General features: G+C 40.1%; 1 protein-coding gene across 3 annotated transcripts; it reads right to left on the bottom strand.

Moving 5' to 3' along the window:
• Window positions 1-71: 71 nt before the first annotated feature.
• Window positions 72-19882, bottom strand: gtpbp6 (GTP binding protein 6 (putative)). Of its 3 annotated transcripts, XM_068033228.1 has the most exons (10): window positions 18947-19881; window positions 15598-15735; window positions 15068-15138; window positions 13635-13765; window positions 11746-11816; window positions 6135-6293; window positions 5344-5552; window positions 2694-2842; window positions 1038-1190; window positions 72-797 (listed from the first exon to the last, which is right to left on the bottom strand). In XM_068033228.1, the coding sequence occupies exons 1-10, from the start codon at window positions 19398-19400 to the stop codon at window positions 674-676; spliced, it is 1659 nt and encodes a 552-aa protein (XP_067889329.1). In that variant the 5' UTR covers window positions 19401-19881; the 3' UTR covers window positions 72-673. The 3 variants fall into 3 exon arrangements, with proteins under 3 accessions (XP_067889329.1, XP_067889331.1, XP_067889330.1); XM_068033230.1 differs by lacking the exon at window positions 1038-1190 and having other exon boundaries at window positions 18947-19882; XM_068033229.1 differs by lacking the exon at window positions 15598-15735 and having other exon boundaries at window positions 18947-19880.
• Between the last annotated feature and the right edge of the window lie 139 nt (window positions 19883-20021).

The following is a 20021-nucleotide window of genomic DNA, read 5'->3' as shown; positions in this document are numbered from 1 at the left end:
CAACAAGCAGAGCCCAGTACCATGCTTATCCAATGCCCAAGAGTGTACACATGAGGAGGCATCACGAGATGGATGATTAGGACCAGAAATCTTGGCCCATTATATTTCTCTGACCCATGCACACAGAGGTCAATTGGAACATTTTCACTATCATAAGAGAATCATTCTAATAAACTTTTTAACTCCATATAAATATGGTGAAGTAAACAACATTTAAACTTTAGACACGTAATGATATCTGTGCTTACTGTGGAACACTATCATGATTTCTTTATTGACTTCAGCATAGTGTCACTGCATTCTTGATTTTTTTTTTATATATAAAAGCTTCATCCTTTGGATGAGACAAACTCAGTTTCTGTCTGCCTGTCCCAGTGATTAAATATTCCTTGGAAAAAGCTGGGAATTCTTCCAGTATTCTGGTCAACATTCTTCCTGTAATGGAAACCACCGAAAGAAGTGGCTGATTATTCATCTCATTGCTGTTAGTGGGGTGTTGCTGTGTGTAAATTGCCCGTGTTTGCTTACAGAACAGTGATTGCTGCATTTCGAAGCAATTCATTACTAGTGAACTATTTTGGTGATGTTTCTCAGAGAGGCAAATAGGTGCTGTTCTTGCATAAATTCTTTCCCAGATAAAAATCCTCATTGCTGGAAAGTCATTTCTTTTCCCTCAAGGCTGGAACAGTTTCCTGTATTTCCCATAAGCAGAGCTGCTGATGATCACACTCACATTGGCCATACCATCTTCTGGCAAAACATCCACTCCTTGCACAGTGGCTTCCTTATATAGCCAGCTGGAATGATAAAAAGAAACAGTATGATATGTCATCATCTTTAAATTAGTCTTTCCATGCATTAACCTATCAGAAACCACTCCTGCACATGCTCCAGAATGAACAGGCCTCACTTGTTCAATTGTTAACTGTTTAAAAATTGTCTTGTAAACTCACTAACTTCCACTTTGAAAAGAATGAGATTTGTTCAAAAGCCATGTGCTTGTGCAAGTTCTACCTGCACTGAGATTTCCTTCTTACCTAAGCTGAGGCCCAGCCAAATTTACTTGAATAGTGAGGATCAATTTTCCTGTTGCTTGCAAAACTGCCTCCTCAATTTTCTTTTTCAGTTCATCCATGCCAAGTCCATGAAGCGCTGAAACTGCGACGGTGTTTGGGTCTGTGGGTTGATATCTTTAATAAGGGGAAAAGAATTACTTTTACTCAGATTCTGATCAACAGCTGGAATAGGTTGATGGGAAGGATGGTTAACATAACAATGTTGGACTGATTGAAGAAATACCTAGAGACAATGACGAGAAGATTGCAGGCTTGTTATTCTGGAAGGATGACACTGAATAAGGTCAAAAGGCTGCCTTCATCTGAACCTATCTTGTGATTGCTCCAATGACTAACTTATCTGCTCTATGACCATTGGAGGTCAGATTGTATTCACAAATGAAATTAATAGGAGGGAAGAAAGGAGAATGAATGTATGTTTCAGGTTACCTGACAGAAACTCAAAAGGTTTTCATATCTAGTCTTTAACTGATAGTTTGAAGCAATGAGAAATAAAATAATTAACACTTGTTTATGCCCAGCAGGCCAAGTAAATTTTGAAAATTTATTCTTGGAATGATGGCAGTGTTTACTTCCTTGAGGGCATCAAGCGTTAACATGTTATGTCAACTGCAGTGACATGCAAGTTTGAACAGAGCAGGAATGGCAGGTCCCCAACAACAATCTATCAGATTTCATGGTTATTTTTCTGCTGCTAGCCTATATAAGAACAAAGAACAGTACAGCACAGGAACAGGCCATTCGGCCCTCCAAGCCTGCGCCGATCTTGATGCCTGTCGAAACTAACACCTTCTGCACTTCCGGGGCCCATATCCCTTGTAATAATATATATATTAAAAGATTTATTGAATTCAATTTCAAAACTTCCCATGGTGGGATTTTAATTCATGGACTCCAGATTGCTAGCCCAGTACAACTAGGCTACTGTACTCGGCAACAGAATAAGTTCGATTACTTGGTATCATCAGATATTCATAGCTTAGGGACCTTTTAGATTTGTCAAGAACAATCATCAAGGCAGCATTTTGTTTTTCTCTCTCTTAAGTTTACCTTAATTTCACCACCCCCCTCCACCAAAACAAATCTTATTCTCAGGAGAGTGGGGAATGATTCCTCCTGTCAGACCAATGGAACTTCACCCAAGTGACTATTCTCCACAGAAGCTTAGACAGTGGTCTACTTAACTACATGAGTCATCACTACCAAGCTTGACTATGTCTTTATCTGCCAAGAATTGCAATTACACAACTGTCAGGATCAGGTACTCTGGCAAATTTTTCCTTTCCTGAGAGCCAATGTTGCCCTTGCTAGATGAGCTATCTTAGGACAGATCAGGGGTTCAACCTGGTCTTCCTGCTCTGTATGGCTCTATGGGTACGCAGTGACCTCTGGCATAGTTAAAAGGTGCTATTAACTATTGATACACAGCATCTATATTTATGATATATCACTTTTTTACATACAAATGTACATTTGACATTACAACATAGGATTAAAATCCTTGTGGACTTTTATATAGAGAATTTTTCTAAAACCAGAGGCGAGAAATACCTAGGTTATAGTCATGTGTACATGATATTGGCTATTTGGTATGCATGAAAATTACTATGTTCTTACCCCTCCATGAGATCGATTTTATTGTGTACTTCAATGATGGAATCCAAGAGTTGATTTGGGAGCTGGAGATTCCGGAGAACATTCAATACGTTCATTTTCTGGTTGGTGGTTTCAGGGTGACTGATGTCCCTGACATGAACTATGACATCCTGGATACAGATAGAAAGAGAGGTGAAAATGATAGAGATGTTAATAATATGTTTACATGAACTAAGTTCGTGCAACTGCTGATTTGTTGTGTGCATTATTTACCTACAACAGCCTCAAATTTATTGCCACTGTATCTAGAATCTCAAAATATTACAACGTAGGTGGTCATTCGGCCCACTGAACAACAGAAATAGCTTTTTCTTATTTACCTTTCATAATTCTGAATACACCTGTTTTACCACCTCTTACAAAGAACAAAGATAATTACAGCACAGGAACAGGCCCTTCGGCCCTCCAAGCCTGCGCCGATCCAGATCCTCTCTCTAAACATGTCGCCTATTTTCTAAGGTTCTGTATCTCTTTACTTCCTGCCCATTCATGTATCTGTCTAGATACATCTTAAAAGACGCCATCGTGCCCGCATCTACCACCTCCGCTGGCAACGCGTTCCAGGCACCCACCACCCTCTGCGTAAAGAACTTTCCACGCATATCCCCCCTAAACTTTTCTCCTTTCACTTTGAACTCGTGTCTTAACCTCCTTTGTTCGAATAAAGAGTCCCCAGTTCTCAAATCTCGCTTCTCATCTCTAGTATCGTTTTAGTGAATCACTTCTGCACTTTCTCCAAGGCCTTGGCATGCCTCCTAAAGTAGGTACCCAGAATTGGACGCAACATTCTAACTGTAATCAACGTAATATGATAGTTTTAAGAGCATCCTTTACATCACAAAGTGTCAAAGGTAAATTAAAGTATCAGGCCATCTTAAACACCGCTCTACCATAGCAGCAGAATACCATATATTACAATGATGCGATTTAACGTTGTAAACAGCATTTCATCCAAATTACCATGAAGAATGCAAAAATGTATTTATCTCAAGCAATTTTCAAATGAACACATCTTTATGTCCACCTGGGAGGGCATACGAAGCTTCAAATTAACGTCTTTCGGATGAGACATTAAATCGAGGCCCCTTCTGCTCCCCCCGTGTAGATGTAAAAGATCCCATGGCACTATTTCAAAGAACAGCAGGGGAGTTATCCCTGGTGTCCTGTCCAATATTTATTCCTCAATCAACATCACTAAAAATGAAAGTGATTACTGGTCATTACCACATTACTGTTTGTGGTGCCCAAACTGACTGCCACATTTTCCACATTACAACAGTGACCAACTTCAATGAAAAAAGTACTTCATTGGCTGTAAAGAGCTTTGGGACATCCCCAGGTCACAAAAGGCACTATATAATGAAAGTTTTTTTTAACTTTATAAGTAGCACAGCATAAATTCCTGTTGCCAAATAGAGTCAACATGGACAAAAAGCAGAGGATTCTTACTGCAACAAACTTCCTCCTGTCTTCCTTTTGCTACAATTTTACTCTAAATCAACAAGGAGGTTCAATCCTTGGCAAGAGGACTATTCTTGGTGTGAACTGCTTAGCCCAGCCTCAAATGCAAGTTTCTTTAATTTCCATATAAAACATATGGAAAAAGGGTAGGAAACAAGGGGGTTCAGAAACAGTAATTCCCTTTCCCTGCCAACAAAAACAAAAATGTACACAGTTGTTGGTCAAAGACTGTGTTTTGAAAACCATTACAAATCAGACTGGCATGGAGGACTAGCTGTTTAGTTCTAGAGTTCTAGTCTATCATTTTACAACCAAGTTGAACTTCAGTGGTGGAAAGACATATAGCTTTTCCAAAAATTATTGACCAGATGCAAAGTAGCAAACAGATTTTGCTTGTGGTGGAGATTAATAGACTTTCCTGCTGAGTGTAGAAACCAAATTGTTACCGTATTACAATTAATTCCCATTTGTCATTACTTTCAGATCTACTGAAATAGAAATATGTTGCATGATGACAGAATCAGTGCGATTTGTGCCAAATAAGCAGGAGGCAGTTTGCCAATCCCTGGCGATAGTTATAACCTAATGCACTCTTCTGGAAACTGATTTTATACCCTGTCTGGTTTTACTCCATACTGGTTTTCTGTCTGGTGAGTTGGGTTAAAATTTGCTCCCTTTTCTCACTTGCACTCTAAGAAAATAAGCTATGCCTGGACCCTGCAGTTCACCGGAGGGTAACCCATACTGAACTACACTTCATGGTGAGCAGGTTGCTAACTTTGACCTTGAGTGGGGAAATACTTTGTGAGGGGGCGAAGATATGCAAGGCCATCACAGCCAACCCTGATCGGGCTCTCATTTGAGCTCTGCACATGCACTTCTGGCAGGGATTTCTGGGGAGCAATCTGGTGCATGAACCCCAGCTGATTTTCCTTCCCCAATCCAGGCACTGAATCAAATGTAACGTCCTAATGTCAACCTAGCTGAGACCCACCCTGGGACTTTCCTGGTCTATTTGGTTCGGTTCCTAACTGTCAATCAAGTGAGCTAAAACACAGGACCTGGAAAATAGTCAAGAATTCTGTGGCTTTTAAAAAAAAACTGACCTATGCACATAGAGAAAAAAAAAGTGACAGAAAACAATACTTACGGAATATGCCACATCCTCTAGAGTTGCTGAGAAGGATTCAATTAAATTGTGGGGAAGCTGAGAAAGAAATCCAATGGTATCGATGTAAAGGACCATCATACGGCTTGGCATCAAGCCAGCATGGGTAGTAACATCAAGGGTGGCAAACAGCTGATCTCTCGGGTGAAGGCCTGAGTCTCCAGTCAGGGCTTTGATCAGGGTCGTTTTGCCTGAATTGAAAGTACAAAATATACTAGGTGTGAAACAGATAATGGTGTTCCATTACACCATGGCAGGAAGCCAGATTTGCCTGGCTTCACAACACCTCCCCCTGAAAACATTGATGTACCAACATCTCCCTTTGGCTCTATGCTAAGAGTGCCCCATTAATTATCCTCTGGTGTTTACAACACAATGTTATACAGCATCTATCACATATAAAAAATGCCCCACTGCACTTCACAGAAGTGTTTATTCCAACATGGGTGCTCAAGTAGAACCAAATTGCCTTTGCATAGCGATTGCATTCTTAAAATATGCTACAGGGGTACTGTTGAAGAGAAGAATCACAATTTTCATACTCATGATAAGACAAAAATGCGAAGCATGTACTTTTCTTCATTCATTAATTTGAATGAACATGAACAACGTTTCTCTACTTTATACTCAATTCCTTTTGTTGAGAAAATTCAGGGACAGAGGAAACTATATTGTGCTGATTTTTTAGCTATCCTCATGAACGTTGATTAACCTTTCAGAAGTACAGCAGAAATTACAGCTGTTTCCTGAAATATGTGGAACTGAAAACTCACCGCAATTCGTGTAGCCCATGACAGAAATAATCGGGAACTCTCTGCGTTTGCGCTGAGTCCTCAGCAACTGCCGTTTCCTCCTTAGCTTTTCCAACACCCCTCTAATCTTCAGTTCCCTCTCCTTGAGGAGGCGTTGCTGAACCTCCATGAAGGTCTCACCTGGAAAACAGTGATTGAGTAAAAACAAGGGAACCCCTCATTAACTTGTCATCAAGTGTACTGTTTCTAACTCAATAAAAACTGTGCTGGACAATTTTGAATCTTTATTCTGCTGCTGCAAAAAACACTTCATTCAGTTTAGAAATGTACTAAGTTGAAAGCAAGTGTTTACTTGTAAGAATATTTTGACAACTGATCCATTTTCTAAACTGCACTATAGTACTGATTTTAAGTAGCAAATCTGATTAATCAGTGTGTTACAACCAGCTGAGAAAGGTGTCTCTCAGCCTTCACCTGGCCTTACTGTAACAGGGTTTAATTTTAAACACACCGTGATTTTAGCTCCCCCTTGATAAATCCTCGTTCACCGCTTTTCAATTATAAGGCAAAGAAACCAGGACAAACAGGTTTTCTTAGGTTTAAAGGAGAAAGGTTGAAATTTATTAAACTTAAAACTCAAATTCGGTTGACGCCTACAGATACATGACGCGCCCACACTAGCATGCACACATGCAGATAGAGACAGAACAGAGCAGAAGAAAAAGTGGAAAAGTTTGAGGCAATCTCTGAAGAGGGTTTTTTGTTACGGATCTTCCACCTCACTGTAGAGTCCTTGATTGTAGGTAGATCTTGCTTTTCATTGGGGCCCAGTATTCTTCTTAAACCTTGTTCTTGGGTTTCATTAGCCTTCAGTGGATTCAGAGGCTTGTGAGAAAGAGATGGGAGCCGATAGGAGAGATCTTCTCAGTCCAGGAGCAAACAGTCTTTCTGAGTTGAAATTCTCTGTGACCAGTTCAAAAAAAAGCCCTGGAACAGCCATGTGATCAGCTGGTCTAACCAGTCCTGGCCCCTGTGGATTGCATCACCCCAGTACGCCAAGGAATGCACTTCCCCACCCCCTCACTGTCTGGTGATCAACATCCACTGTGGGTTGAATATGTCAGTGAATGGTCCTTTGTCCTTCCAAATACTGTCTGTTAATATGCAAATGTCCTTTCCAGCCATGCCTGGTCTGTTTAACAAGTCATTTCCTCGCTCCGGCAGCAGTTAAAAATTAATGTTCATGACAAAATTAATGTGCCTCATTCTTGGCAGGTGGGGGCCTAGCATGACGATCAAAATTCCAAAATTAGAGTCAAGTCTGATAAACTGCCAATAGCCTACTGTAGGTCTGGTGAAACAACTGCATCTGCTTTCACCATTTTCACAGGCAGCACTTTCTCGTCCTTCTTCCCAGAATCCTGGGAAATCCCTACATTGGGTTTTCTTGCTAATTAACGAGAATCGACTTAAATACTATGACTGACTGATTTATAAATTAGAGTCTTCACTAGTTGTGATAACGATAACACTTATACTAAACTATATTTTTTACCCCACTTGCAATACGCCCTGGTTAAAAGTGGCCGAGAGGTGACATGATGGAAAATTGTGGTTTGGGCCTTCATTGACCACGTGTTTTACTGACCCCGAAGGTTTTGAAAGGAACCAAATCGTAAAAACATAAACTTCAGCAGAAATCTAGCAGCGCACGAAAACAGATGGGCTGCTGTGTGAGAACTAGAAGATAAATACCTTAAGTATTGCTGAAAATAGAGACATTATGTTAAAGCTTTTCGTCTTGCACGCATCAGGACAATCCGCAAGAATACCAATGTAAGGGAAAACAACACATTTATACTGTATGAGAAGAGTGCGCTGATTAGTTGGCAAGTGAACTCTGATTGGTAGAGGCGTTGCCATGGAGACTGCACCAGTTAATGGTTACTGAAAGTTAACTGCCAAGCTTTGTTTGAAATTTAAACCAGGCAGCTTGACTCTGATTGGTCAAGGCATTGCCTTGAGGAATGAACCAGCAAATGGCAGTCACTTATTTTGTTTAGCTGAAACAGACGTAATGTTTGTACATATTCTTTCTATAGGGCCCTGTGCATTAACAGATGTAGTTTCCAGTACGTGCAAATGCACCACTGCGAGCCCGACTGCCAATTTTAAACTGGCTGTCAGCGTAATTCTTAGCACAGAGGATTACTTAGCAAATGTTGTCCAATTGCGGAATCACATCTAATGTTGGAGACTGTGTTTTGAGTTTTGCAAGCATGGGCTGGTTGGGTACGGTCTGTACCTCGCCCATTGCGAACAGTGGAAGGGACATGCTGTTTGATACGATCTGCCAGTCTTTGGGACGTAAGGCCTATATACCTAGCATCATACTGGCATTGAAATTCATATATCACATTACTCATTTCTGTGAAAGGCAGGACGTCTTTTTGGCTTGACGGCAGCATCCTGTTAGTGGCGAACACCACATGTGTTGCTACTGCATAGTAGCAGCATGAAACAGTTAGCTTCTCCTGTTGCTCAAAGTTTTGGGATACGTTACCCATCCAAGGTAATTTGAGGTAGACTGGACACTTTTCAGGCCGGAAATGGCGGCCTAAGGTCCATTCATAAGTTTGCGTGATATAGGGCGAATCAAACACATCCTGTGTGACAATGGCTACCCTGATCAGATCATTTCTCGCTGTATATTGCATTTGCGCGTACTGGAAGCTACATATATTAATACACAGGGCCCTGTTCTTTGCAGACAGAAAGAATATGTAGAAATATTGCGCCTGTTTCAGCTAAACAAATAAGTGACAGACATTCGCTGGTTCATTCCTCAGGGTAATACCTTGACCAGAGTCAAGCTGTCTGGTATAAATTTCAAACAAAGCTTGGCAGTTAACTGTCAGTCACTGTTAACTTGTGCATTCTCCATGGCAACACCTCTACCAATCAGAGTTCACTTGCCAACCATTCAGCACTCTCCTCATACAGTATATGTTGTTTTCCCTTACATTGGTATTCTTTCAGATTGTCCTGATGAGTGCAAGACGAAAAGCTTCAACATAATGTCTCTATTTTCAGCAATACTCAAGTTCTGTACTATCAAACAACTATAAACACCGTAGTACAATCCCAGACCCAGATGTAGGTAGAGTTGAGACAAAATAACTGAGTACCAAGGCCACCATGTTTTCTTGCTTTAGTCAAGCTTGGTACTAATAAAAAGTCTGAGCGTGGGAAGTCAGATTCTGAGACTCTGACCTAGCTTGGGCAGGCAGATGGGTAAATGACATATTTTGGTAATTGGGCTGTTCAAATAATAGCAAGATAATGATTGGGCTAAAATCGGTCTCCAAAGGCTTTGCTATGTACCAAGCATATAAGGGATGCTCTGAGCGCAGAGATAGAAATTTAGGTGTCATAATGACAGACACGATGGTACCTGGGCACGACCAGGGAATACTTGGAGATCGGGCTTTTAACTAGTGCCTAACAGTAATGCTACTGCGCTTTGATACTACTGCTCAGTCATTAGTTTGTGTCAAGTCTTACTTATAATGAACAAAATATAAACACTGTCATTATAAGGATATCACTTTGAATCATTTCAGGACTTGGGAGTGAAAGGTTTAAAAGTTTAATTGACTCTGACACCCCCTAATGCCATCAATATAGAACGCACCTTCTTTGTTTCACAGCTGGGGGAGTGGTTGAGCATTCAGCTAATCACTTTTAGCAGTATACTTTGTAAAGGTAGTGATGTTTAAAGTATTTCATCTGTTCCTCCATAATTGTTCTGCCAATTAAACCCAAGATTTTCTGATTATATACACTTTTTATTTTTGGCCCAAGAAGTAATTCGCCTCCATCTGAGTTCACCTGATTGTTTGACCCAAATTTAGAAGATGTTAGAAAAAGCAGAAAGCTGAACTACATAATTCACTATCGGCATGGAAGGCGAGCTGGGACTGCGGGACTTTATGCACGTGGGAACATGGGCTGCGGTGTTTGACTGAATAAATTGAACAGGAACTGTCACCAACACCAACATGCAACTATACAGCAACTTTAGCACAGCAAACTTCCCCAAGGCACTTCGTAAAGTTGAAAATGAAACAAACACTAGTAATGAGATGTGATTAGACAAGTTTTAATGAAGGCTTTGAACATAGGAATCAATACAGCAAGGCAGAGGGGTACATACAAACATACGATTAGGAGCAGGAGTAGGCCACTTGGCCCCTTGAGCCTGCTCCACCATTCTACAAGAACATGGCTGATCTGATTGTCACCTCAACACCACATTCCCGCCTACCCCCGATATCCTTTCACCCCCTTGCTTATCAAGAATCTATCTACCTCTGCCTTAAAAAATATATAAAGACTCTGCTTCCAACGCCTTTTGAGGAAGAGAGTTCTAAAGACTCACGACCCTCTGAGAAAAAAATTCTCTTCATCTCTGCCTTAAATGGGCAACCCCTTATTTTTAAATAGTGACCCCTAGTTCTAGATTCTCCCACAAGAGGAAACATCCTTTCCACATCCACCCTGTCAAGAGCCCTCAGAATCTTGTATGTTTCAATCAAGTCGCCTCTTACTCTTCGAAACTCCAGCGGATACAAGCCTAGCCTGTCCAACATTTCCTTATAAGACAACCCACCCATTCCAGGTATTAGTCTAGTACACCTTCTCTGAACTGCTTCCAACACATTTACATCCTTCGTTAAATAAGGAGACAATACATTAAATTCCAGAAAGTTTGTTATGGAAGGATAATGCTGGAGCTAATATTTATTCAGTTTCACATTTATTGTGCAGAGTAAAAGGATTACAAACATGTATCTCCTCATTCAAAACCCTCCATCAGTCTCGGTGAGTGTCTGCTTACAAGTGCTCAACTAAGACCCCAATTAACACCCTTCATCTGCATATAATTAAACCATTGACTCACAATTAACAGATTAACACAATACTGTACACAGTACTCCAGATGTGGTCTCACCAATGCCCTGTATAACTGAAGCATAACCTCCCTACTTTTGTATTCCATTCCACTCGCAATAAATGATAACATTCTATTAGCTTTCCTAATTACTTGCTGTACCTGCATACTAACCTTTTGCGATTCATGCACGAGGACACCCAGATCCTTCTGCACCTCAGAGCTCTGCAATCTCTCACCATTTAGATAATAACATAACAGATTCAAAACAGTGGGAGAAGATGCTCTGGAAAAATAGAGCGAGCGGTGGGATGGGAAATAGACAGTCTGCCAGAGCTGGAGCAGAGGACAGGGTGATCCGAGAGGAGGCAGAGCAGTTATTTGCTTATAAAGTTTCTCTCTAGTCCTGTATTACTGCTTGAAGGATTACTTCTTAAACTATTTTTGCTTAAGGGGTTCCTTCATGTCAGTGGGAGATATCCCAACACCAGTGTTTATGTTATCAGAGACAATATGGACCAAGTTTATCATCTTCCTACTATTGACTATACTTAAAATATTATGTGACGCAGAAGCATCAAATCCGCACTGCAATAACAGACAATCCAGAGTCACAAGAGTGTGATGGATTGGTCAACAATCTAGTATAGCAAACCTATGGCACAGTAGGAATATTACCTGACCCCATAATGTACCTGGATCCACCACCTTGTTGGTCTAAGTGGGCTACATCATTTTTCAGCTGGGACCTGCCAAATAAAGGCAAAACAATATTCAAATTAACTAACAGCATAGGGTTCCCATCAGAAGCAGCTATATTACTGCAAGATAAAAGCAAAATACTGCGGATGCTGGAAATCTGAAATAAAAACAAGAAATGCTGGAACCACTCAGCAGGTCTGGCAGCATCTGTGAAAAGAGAAGCAGAGTTAACGTTTCGGGTCAGTGACCCTTCTTCGGAACTGCAAGTCCTGTTTGAATCACAATGCTGCAAAGTACGCCCATAGTAGGACCATTTTGCAAAAATAGAAAACACATAGGGAGGATTTTTAGCTCCCGGTGGGGATGGTCAACAGACGCAGGCGGGCATGAAAATTTGCGTTGCTGGCTGGCGTGCCGATTCCCTGGTTCCATCCTGCCCCCGGGCCAATTTTCCCAGAGGCGGGACAGGGAAGTAGCAGGGCTACCACCCACATGCGGCAGGTAGCGATTCAAGTAATTAATGGCTTATTAAGGCCTATTGTCGGAACCCATCTGGAATTTTCCAGTCATCCTCCAGGTCCCCACAGGCATCAGTGAACAGTTGTAGCTGTCTGGCGGTGGCCTCCCAGCGGGGGTACCAGTGCTACAGGCAGGCTTACAGGCCCTCCCTCTGTCTCGCTTCAGCTGCACTGTGGTAGCCCAGCTGCTAAGGCCTTTTTTTGTTTCAGATTTTAGAAAGTTGTAGAGATGACACCGCCATCTTAGGGCGCACTCTCCTTCACTTACCTTGAAAGACATCCTGCTGCTGCTTCTAAGCTTTTTTTTTTTTTGGGAGAACCTCCTACTGGCCCTCCAGCTTCGAGAGCCCGCCTGCCATCCTTAACTGGCCAATTCGGGGAAAATCACAGATGAGTGTTCCCCACACCGTGTAGGCTTCTGACCCCCATTTGAGCCTGACGGCAGGGTCCTGAAACCCATAGGGAAAATCCTGGTCCATATTTTCAAAGGATAAATTAAATTTAAAAAATCAGTGAATTCCACCACCCCCCACAGTTACATTATATAGCAGAGTATTCCTTTAAAAAAAAAAATATGGATGCTATGTACTTACTGTTGCTGTACTTTAATGTGAAATCTCTCACACGAGATTCCTTCAGCGAAGCACAATCGGGCAACTGAGAAGTTTAAAGAAATTAGGACTTGCTATCAGCGATGACATCCCAAATGCAGCAGAGCCAGGGCAGAGAGACAGCAACCAGTTATGAAGCATTCTTATGCAGTGAACTGGGCTTGCCAGGATTCTGTGACTTCCAATTGCAAAAGAAACTCCCCCATATTCATCAGTTCTTTTTGTGATTGCTGGAAGTTTTATGCAAGGACAAACATTGTCGAACTATTTGTTGAATGCATTTGTTATCTAGATTTATAGGCAATACTGTGCTGCAGCAAAGTAAGACATTTCAACTTCTAACTGTAGTCTCAGATCTAGTGCAAAGCAAAGCTTCCCTGACGTCATTGACAACATGCCCAAACTCCCAAATCTTTTCCCATTTGGCAAACTGGAAACACAGCCTTACGACATCAGAGTGAAACACACATATTAATAATGCCTATTTACAAACTGTGCTGTGAACTCGTATGCAAACCAGGAACTGGATTTGAAGCAATCCAAATTCAATTTTCTTCTAATTTTTTAAAAGGGAAATAGCGTGCCAACAAACTTCCTTTCAATTTGGATTCATGCTCATGTCTTGAAGCTCGGAGGAATAACTTGTCTCAATTAACTAAGTATTCCTCCCATGATATGGTCAGTCTATGTGATACTGTTAAATTTTTAGGGGAGTTGTAGGAAATCAAACCCTTACCTCAGGTATGGGATCTCAGCGAGTGCTATCTGCAGTTTGGCCTCTTTAGTCCGAGCATTGCAACGGAAAATATGAAGGACGACTGAGTACCTGTCCAACACTTTAACTCCCCAGGCAGATTCCAACTCTTTCTAACAGGGTCAAAGGAAATATTTTACTTCTTTCCCTTTTACACAGAGTATAGTCAACACAATAAAATGTTAAACAGGCACAATGGGCCAAATGGCTCTATCTGTGCTGTATGATTCTCCAACACTGGGACAAAGAATGGTGTGAACACTTTTGAAACCAAGAATATTGGCAAATGAAAGCTCTTTGAAGAAAGTCTAAACTTCTCATAAACCTCTAGTTTGAAAAAAAAAATCTAACACTTCAATTTTTATTTTTCTCCTGAATGGTTTTATAATCCATTTTTAATTTGCACCGTGTTCATAAAATCTAAGCCATGGCTTCTCACAGCACAAAGATAAGTAGAATAATGCCAGTACAAATTAATCTAAATGCTGCTGGATGTCCAAAAATTCTTGCAGCAGCACAAAGTTTCTAAAAATATACATAGTTCTATAGTTTATTAGACTGCTGCCTTGCTCCAAAATATTGAAATGAATGCTGCATGGTAGCATTTATGCTCAGAATTTAATCAGTTTTACATTATTTCTTTAAATAAACATATTTTCCTTTTTTTGTTTTCCTCAAATTTTCTCCTAAAGGCACCAAGTAATTCTGGTATATTGTTCCTTCGGCTGACCTTCAGTACCTTGCCCAAATGTGTAAGCCCAGCCAGTCAGATTGACGTCAGGCTATTTGGGCTTGGGGGGTTGGGGGCGTCACAACTAAGCCTGATCATGTCCTCATCTGATGGCCACAAACCTGCACTTTTCATTGACCAGAGACTGCTGGATAATGATCAGACACAGAAACACTAACTTTAAGTCCAGCTATGGCATCACGATTATGTCCAGGGCTGTGATCAGCTATGTTAGCACAGAATTGAGGTCAAACTTAGGACAATCTCATCTGTATGACTCAGTATCATACCAGACTGCACCACTAATCACAATTTTTTTTCATAGACTTGAGTAATAATATTATGTGCATTAATACTTTTGCATGAGCACCATGCATCTGAAACATGCAGCTCATCAACTCTTGACATCTATTCTTACAGCCCCTCCTGGTAGAATAATACTACCAAAACTGTGCAGAAAATTACAAACTATCAGACACCAAATAGTGGCTTAAAGCAGCTTTCTAATCTCTGCCATTCCAGGACACTGTATGAACTATACGAGCTTCACTCCTCTAGTTTGCAATTTAATCACCTGATGAAAATATTGCCCCACTCCTTGCTATCAATTATTATGTATTATACAGTACACTGTGATTAATTATTACTTCACATCATATACTTTGCTCGGGTGAAACTTCTTTACCTCTGATAATGCAGACAGTCGCTCAACATTCATAAATACTGCAGTAACCCGTGGCAGCCCTTTTAATTTGTCTGCAAAACAGTAATATTTAAATTACAACAATGACTATACTTCAAAAACACTTAATTTTCTGTAACGTACTTTGGGACATAGTGAGGTTGTGAAAGGTATTACTTTTTTTTACTCTAACAAAGCATTGCCAAAATAACTTGATCACTAACAGGACATAATTTTCTAAATAGGCTTAACTGTACCAACAGCCCACAGTGTTCCAATATATCTTTGTAAGTTCTGTGTGATGAAACTACAGTGACGTCATAAAAATAGATTTTTCCTGATTTTTCTTTGAATGCACTCTAATATGGTGAGATAAGACATTTAAAGAAAAAATTCTTCACTACTGGAAAATATCACATTAAGGTACAAATACTTGCAGATCACCATTTTAAATTATACCTTTTAAGATATATAATTTAGTGTCCTCTAGATTCTGCTTCAACATTTTGTCATTAAAAAGTCAGTTGAGTTACCTGTAAGGGTCTCAAAATTGCCCTTGCCAAAAATGAATTTGTTGTCTGGACTTTTCGTAGAAAGAATAATCTTATCAACAACATGCCAGTTGGGCAGGGTGTTCACTAGAGCAACTGCTTCAGCCATCTGAAGTTCACCTTGTGAAGAAAGGAAGGAAAGAATTGAGACACCAGGTGAATATAATCTCAAGGTACAGAGCAACTATTCTTTCTTTTTCTTTTCTTTTGGGCCTCCTTATCTCGAGAGACAATGGATACGCGCCTGGAGGTGGTCAGAGCAACTATACAGCACACATTACAGCCTGTTAGAAGATGCTCAAGGGCAAATGAAGAGCCTGCTGAGTTAGCATTCCTTATTATTAAAAGAGGAGAAACCAATCAAAAAGCCAATCCAAAAGCAAATGCTGCAGACGTTGGCAATCTGAAATAAAAACAGAAAATGCTGTGAATGCTCAGGTTCAGGCAGCACCTGTGGCGAGAGAAACAGTTAACCGACGAAAGCTCATGGACCTGAAATGTTAACTCTGTTTCTTTCCCCACAGATGCTGCCAGACCTGCTGAGTATTTCCAGCACTTACTATTTTAATTTTATATTAAATAGTCAATCTATGCTGCAGACCACTAACAAGGTTGAAAAGATTTTAAAAAAAACAAAAGATTGTAGAAGGGAAAAACAACAAACTGCTCAAGGCAAGAAAGTCTACAGTTTTGAATTACTGAGAAAGAAGGAATTTCAGTAGGAGATTGTGCGATGAGGCACAGTGATGATTGATGCACATCAACAACACAGCCATGATCAGCCACAAATTCTGTAGTATGTTGCACTGGAGTACAGATTCATTGAATGTTACAGACCATTTCACCTTTCATGTCTGTGCCCGTGATTTCTCTGCATGAGCCACGTAGTTTAAATCCACCCTTCTGCCGTTTCCCGTATATCCTTTAATATTTCTCTTTTTCAAACAACTATCTAATTTCCTTTTAAATTAATTTATAGACTCTGTTTCTGTATTATCCTCCAACAATAGTTTGTGGCTAAAAAGAAATTTCACATCTTAAATCACCCTCTGTGTAAAGAAATAGCTTTTACCCTCCCTTTTAATTCTTTTGTGATTGTCTCAAGTCTGTGCCCTCTCATTACTCTCTCACCAGTGCAAACAATCTAACACTATTTATCTCATCATAATCCTTCATAATCTTGAAGATGTCCAACATTCTTTACCTTTACTGCTCGAATAAAAAGTGGTCTTTCTTCATGACCACTTTTCACCTCCTTCCGCTTTCCCTTACACCAGGCACCTCCAATGTTATACGCAAATCATATTTCATTCCACTATCACTTGAAATTATCCAGGTAAAGTTACGATTCAGTAAGACAGCCTTTCTTAGTTTTCTGTTCTAACAAAAGTTAGCAATCATTTTAAATATAGAAGTGAAATGAATAAAGTATAATCTGAACCACTGCAGATGTATTGCAGCCTTCAATCCTATGGATAAATGTGCGGTGTGTTATAACCTCTGTAGACACCGTTCACTTTAAAACAAGAGATATGCACTTCCCAGTGACCAATTAAAGAATCACATGACAAGATATCACGTTTTAAAACTTTTACTTTAATAACTAAACAAAAAAAATCAACATTAACTAGACAGTACTTAATAGGTAGCAAATACACCAAATTACAGAGAAAAGTATTTCCCATTAACATATTAACACACTTGAAAACCCCACACCACATTTATAGCGTTCTGAGTGGAAAAGGCATCCTTGCTGTTAAAAGTCCCAAACTTCTCCCAGTTGCATTGGGTTGGATCTCCCAGTGTCCTTCTCAAAGACAACGTCCTCTTCGCTCACTTCTTCAGAGTACATTCGACTGGACTTCTGTTAATAAAGCAAGCTCTGGTGAACCTGTTGGTCTTTTCTCCTCTGCAAACCTCGAGCCTTCGAACCGGGTTCAAATCTTAGCAGCCTTTTTCTGTATCGTTGATTTGAGAGCAGCTGTTTCCTCAGAAATAGCACACTGGTCTCTCTGTCTCTCTCTTAGGCAGCACAGCGAACTGCTAGTCCTTGTATCTTCCTTTCAGCCCTAAACCTAGGAAAGCCTGTCGAATTTATCCAGATCAAAAGTCAATAGTTATTTGCCTTTGACATTTTTTCAAAGACCATAAGTCTGACCATAGCAAAACCACCTGGGCCTTCCTTTGTTTCCAGGTGTTAAAAATTGCAACTCAAATCTGCATTTTAAAGCCCCTGACTCCCTGTTTACAATCTGAGAGTCTGGGAGAGCGAAACCCATTGTCCTTTAGGTGAAACAACATAGCACCCTGCTTTCAAAACGGTCTTGTTCCCTGTTCTCATGGTAACCAAGACCTCTGGCAGATTTTGTATGAGGTCACACGTTTCCTCCGAATGTCTATTTTACACTGCATTAAAGATCACAGTTTTTAAAACATAACTACAGTACAAATTCCAGAATTCGTAACAGGTGGCACATTTTGGTAGAAAGAATAAGGAGGTCACACACTCCTTGGAAAATAGGTGCCTTAGTGGGTAGAGCAGCAGATGGATCTGGTGGCACACATACATAAATCACTAAAATGAGTGATGCAGTTTAAAAATGTAATTAAAAACAAAGCATTGGGTAGAATTGAAATGCAGAGAAGTTATGTTAAACTTGTACAGACTATACTTGGAGCACTGTGAACAGTTCTGCTCTGCATATTATAAAAAGGATATAGAGAGACTGGAGAAGGTGCAAAAATGATTATAATAACACCAGAACTGAAAAGTTATGCCTATCAAAAAAGAATGAATAGGCTGGGGCTCTTTTCCATTGCAAAAAGACTGTGGGATGACCTGTTCGAGGTCTTTAAGATTATGAAAGGATGAGATAGGGTAGATAAAAAGTCAGGTAGCATCTGTGGAGAGAGAAACATAAACATTTCAGGTTCATGTGCTCATCCCTAATTGTCCTCAAGGAGGTGGTGGTGAACCACCTTAACAACTGAATTGCTTGCTAGGCCATTTCAGGAGTCAGTTAAGAGTCAACCACATTGCAGAAGGCCTGGAATCACTATAGGTCAGACGAGGTAACGATGGCAGAGCCAGCTGAAGTTTTAAATGACATTCCAAGAGTTACATGGTCACCATCATTGATGCAAGCTTTTTTATTCTATATTTATTTAATTAACTGAATTTAAATTCCCCAGCTGCTGTGGAGGGAGTTGAACTCTTGTCACCAAGTCATTAGTGGAGGCCTCAGGACTACCAGTCCACTAACATTGCCACTATGCTAGAATGCTCTTACAGAACATTGAAACAGTTTGAATTAGTTAATAACAATCTTACCTGTTGTGAGATGTTGTTTCTTTCCTCCCCACTTTACATCTGGATGGACAATAAATACTCTATGACCTCCTTCAGGAAGAGGAGATATTTGTTCTTGAAACAGTTCTTCAAATTCAGCACCTTCCAATTCAAATTTGTCTTCTGTCGTCACCTCATCGTTCTCCCCACTTTGGTTTCCACTTCTTGAGGGCTTTCTGCTGTTGGTACTTTTTCTGCTTTTTGAAAGACATTTACTTGTGGCAAAATACCGAAAGTCATGGCAAAATAAATTTCCAGTACATTGATTTTTCCCTAAACTATCAGAAACACTTCTGCTCCTCAAAGGCAGTTTTGGCTGGAAACACACGAAGTCTGGTATCTTTGTGCCAAATGTTGATAAACATGTTTTCCGAGGCTGGAACTTTTTCAGGGGATGTAGTAAAAATATTTTCGAGATATTCCTCAGTAACTCCATAACTGTGAACACCTGACACCAGAGTTACAAGTCAGGTAATTGTATTCATAATGTTTTCAACACAATGTGCTGATTGGAGGGTTGAAAACACATTCAGCTAACACTTTCCAGCTCACCCTCATTCCTGTACATACCGTTATCTGCTTATTTAGTTTACTGCCACATTTGCATTAACAGAGTGAAGTATCAGTGGGGCCTAAAACAGAGCATAAATCCCCAGCAAATGTGGCTGCGTCTTGAGCTTAATAAAATGTTCTCTGAGCTTCCCAGATGGATTTTTTTTTCTAAATCCAATCCCTTTCGGTTACAACATAACTCCAACTCTGATTGTTTCATTGACGACTTTACCAGAGCAGGCACGAACTTCGCTTACTGCTAAACATTTCAGAAACTAAAACCGTCCCTAAATTTTTCTTTTACTTTTTCTGTTTCCTCCACGGAACGATTAGACTGCAACACGCTTTTTTAAAAGAACATTTCTTGAACATTTTAAAAAATAAATATCGTTTTGATACATTTAATTAATGATTAAAATGTTTAAAAATTATTAAAACATAATTTTCATTTATAAATTAGGAGTTGAGTTCCACCGTAACCCCTGGGTGACCTGGTGTGGCACGC

This window comes from Heterodontus francisci, chromosome 6 (genome assembly GCF_036365525.1).
Source record: "Heterodontus francisci isolate sHetFra1 chromosome 6, sHetFra1.hap1, whole genome shotgun sequence".
NCBI lineage: Eukaryota > Metazoa > Chordata > Chondrichthyes > Heterodontiformes > Heterodontidae > Heterodontus > Heterodontus francisci.
This window is presented reverse-complemented; position numbering and strand designations above follow the sequence as displayed.

Excerpts from the sequence above, each read along its gene's own strand:
- gtpbp6 (XM_068033228.1), bottom strand. The coding sequence starts at position 19,400 with ATGGAGTTACTGAGGAATATCTCGAAAATATTTTTACTACATCCCCTG. Across the intron at positions 11,817-13,634 it reads GCTGAGATCCCATACCTGAG|GTCCCAGCTGAAAAATGATG; the intron begins GTAAGGGTTTGA and ends TTTATTTGGCAG. Across the intron at positions 5,553-6,134 it reads CATGGGCTACACGAATTGCG|GCAAAACGACCCTGATCAAA; the intron begins GTGAGTTTTCAG and ends CTTTCAATTCAG.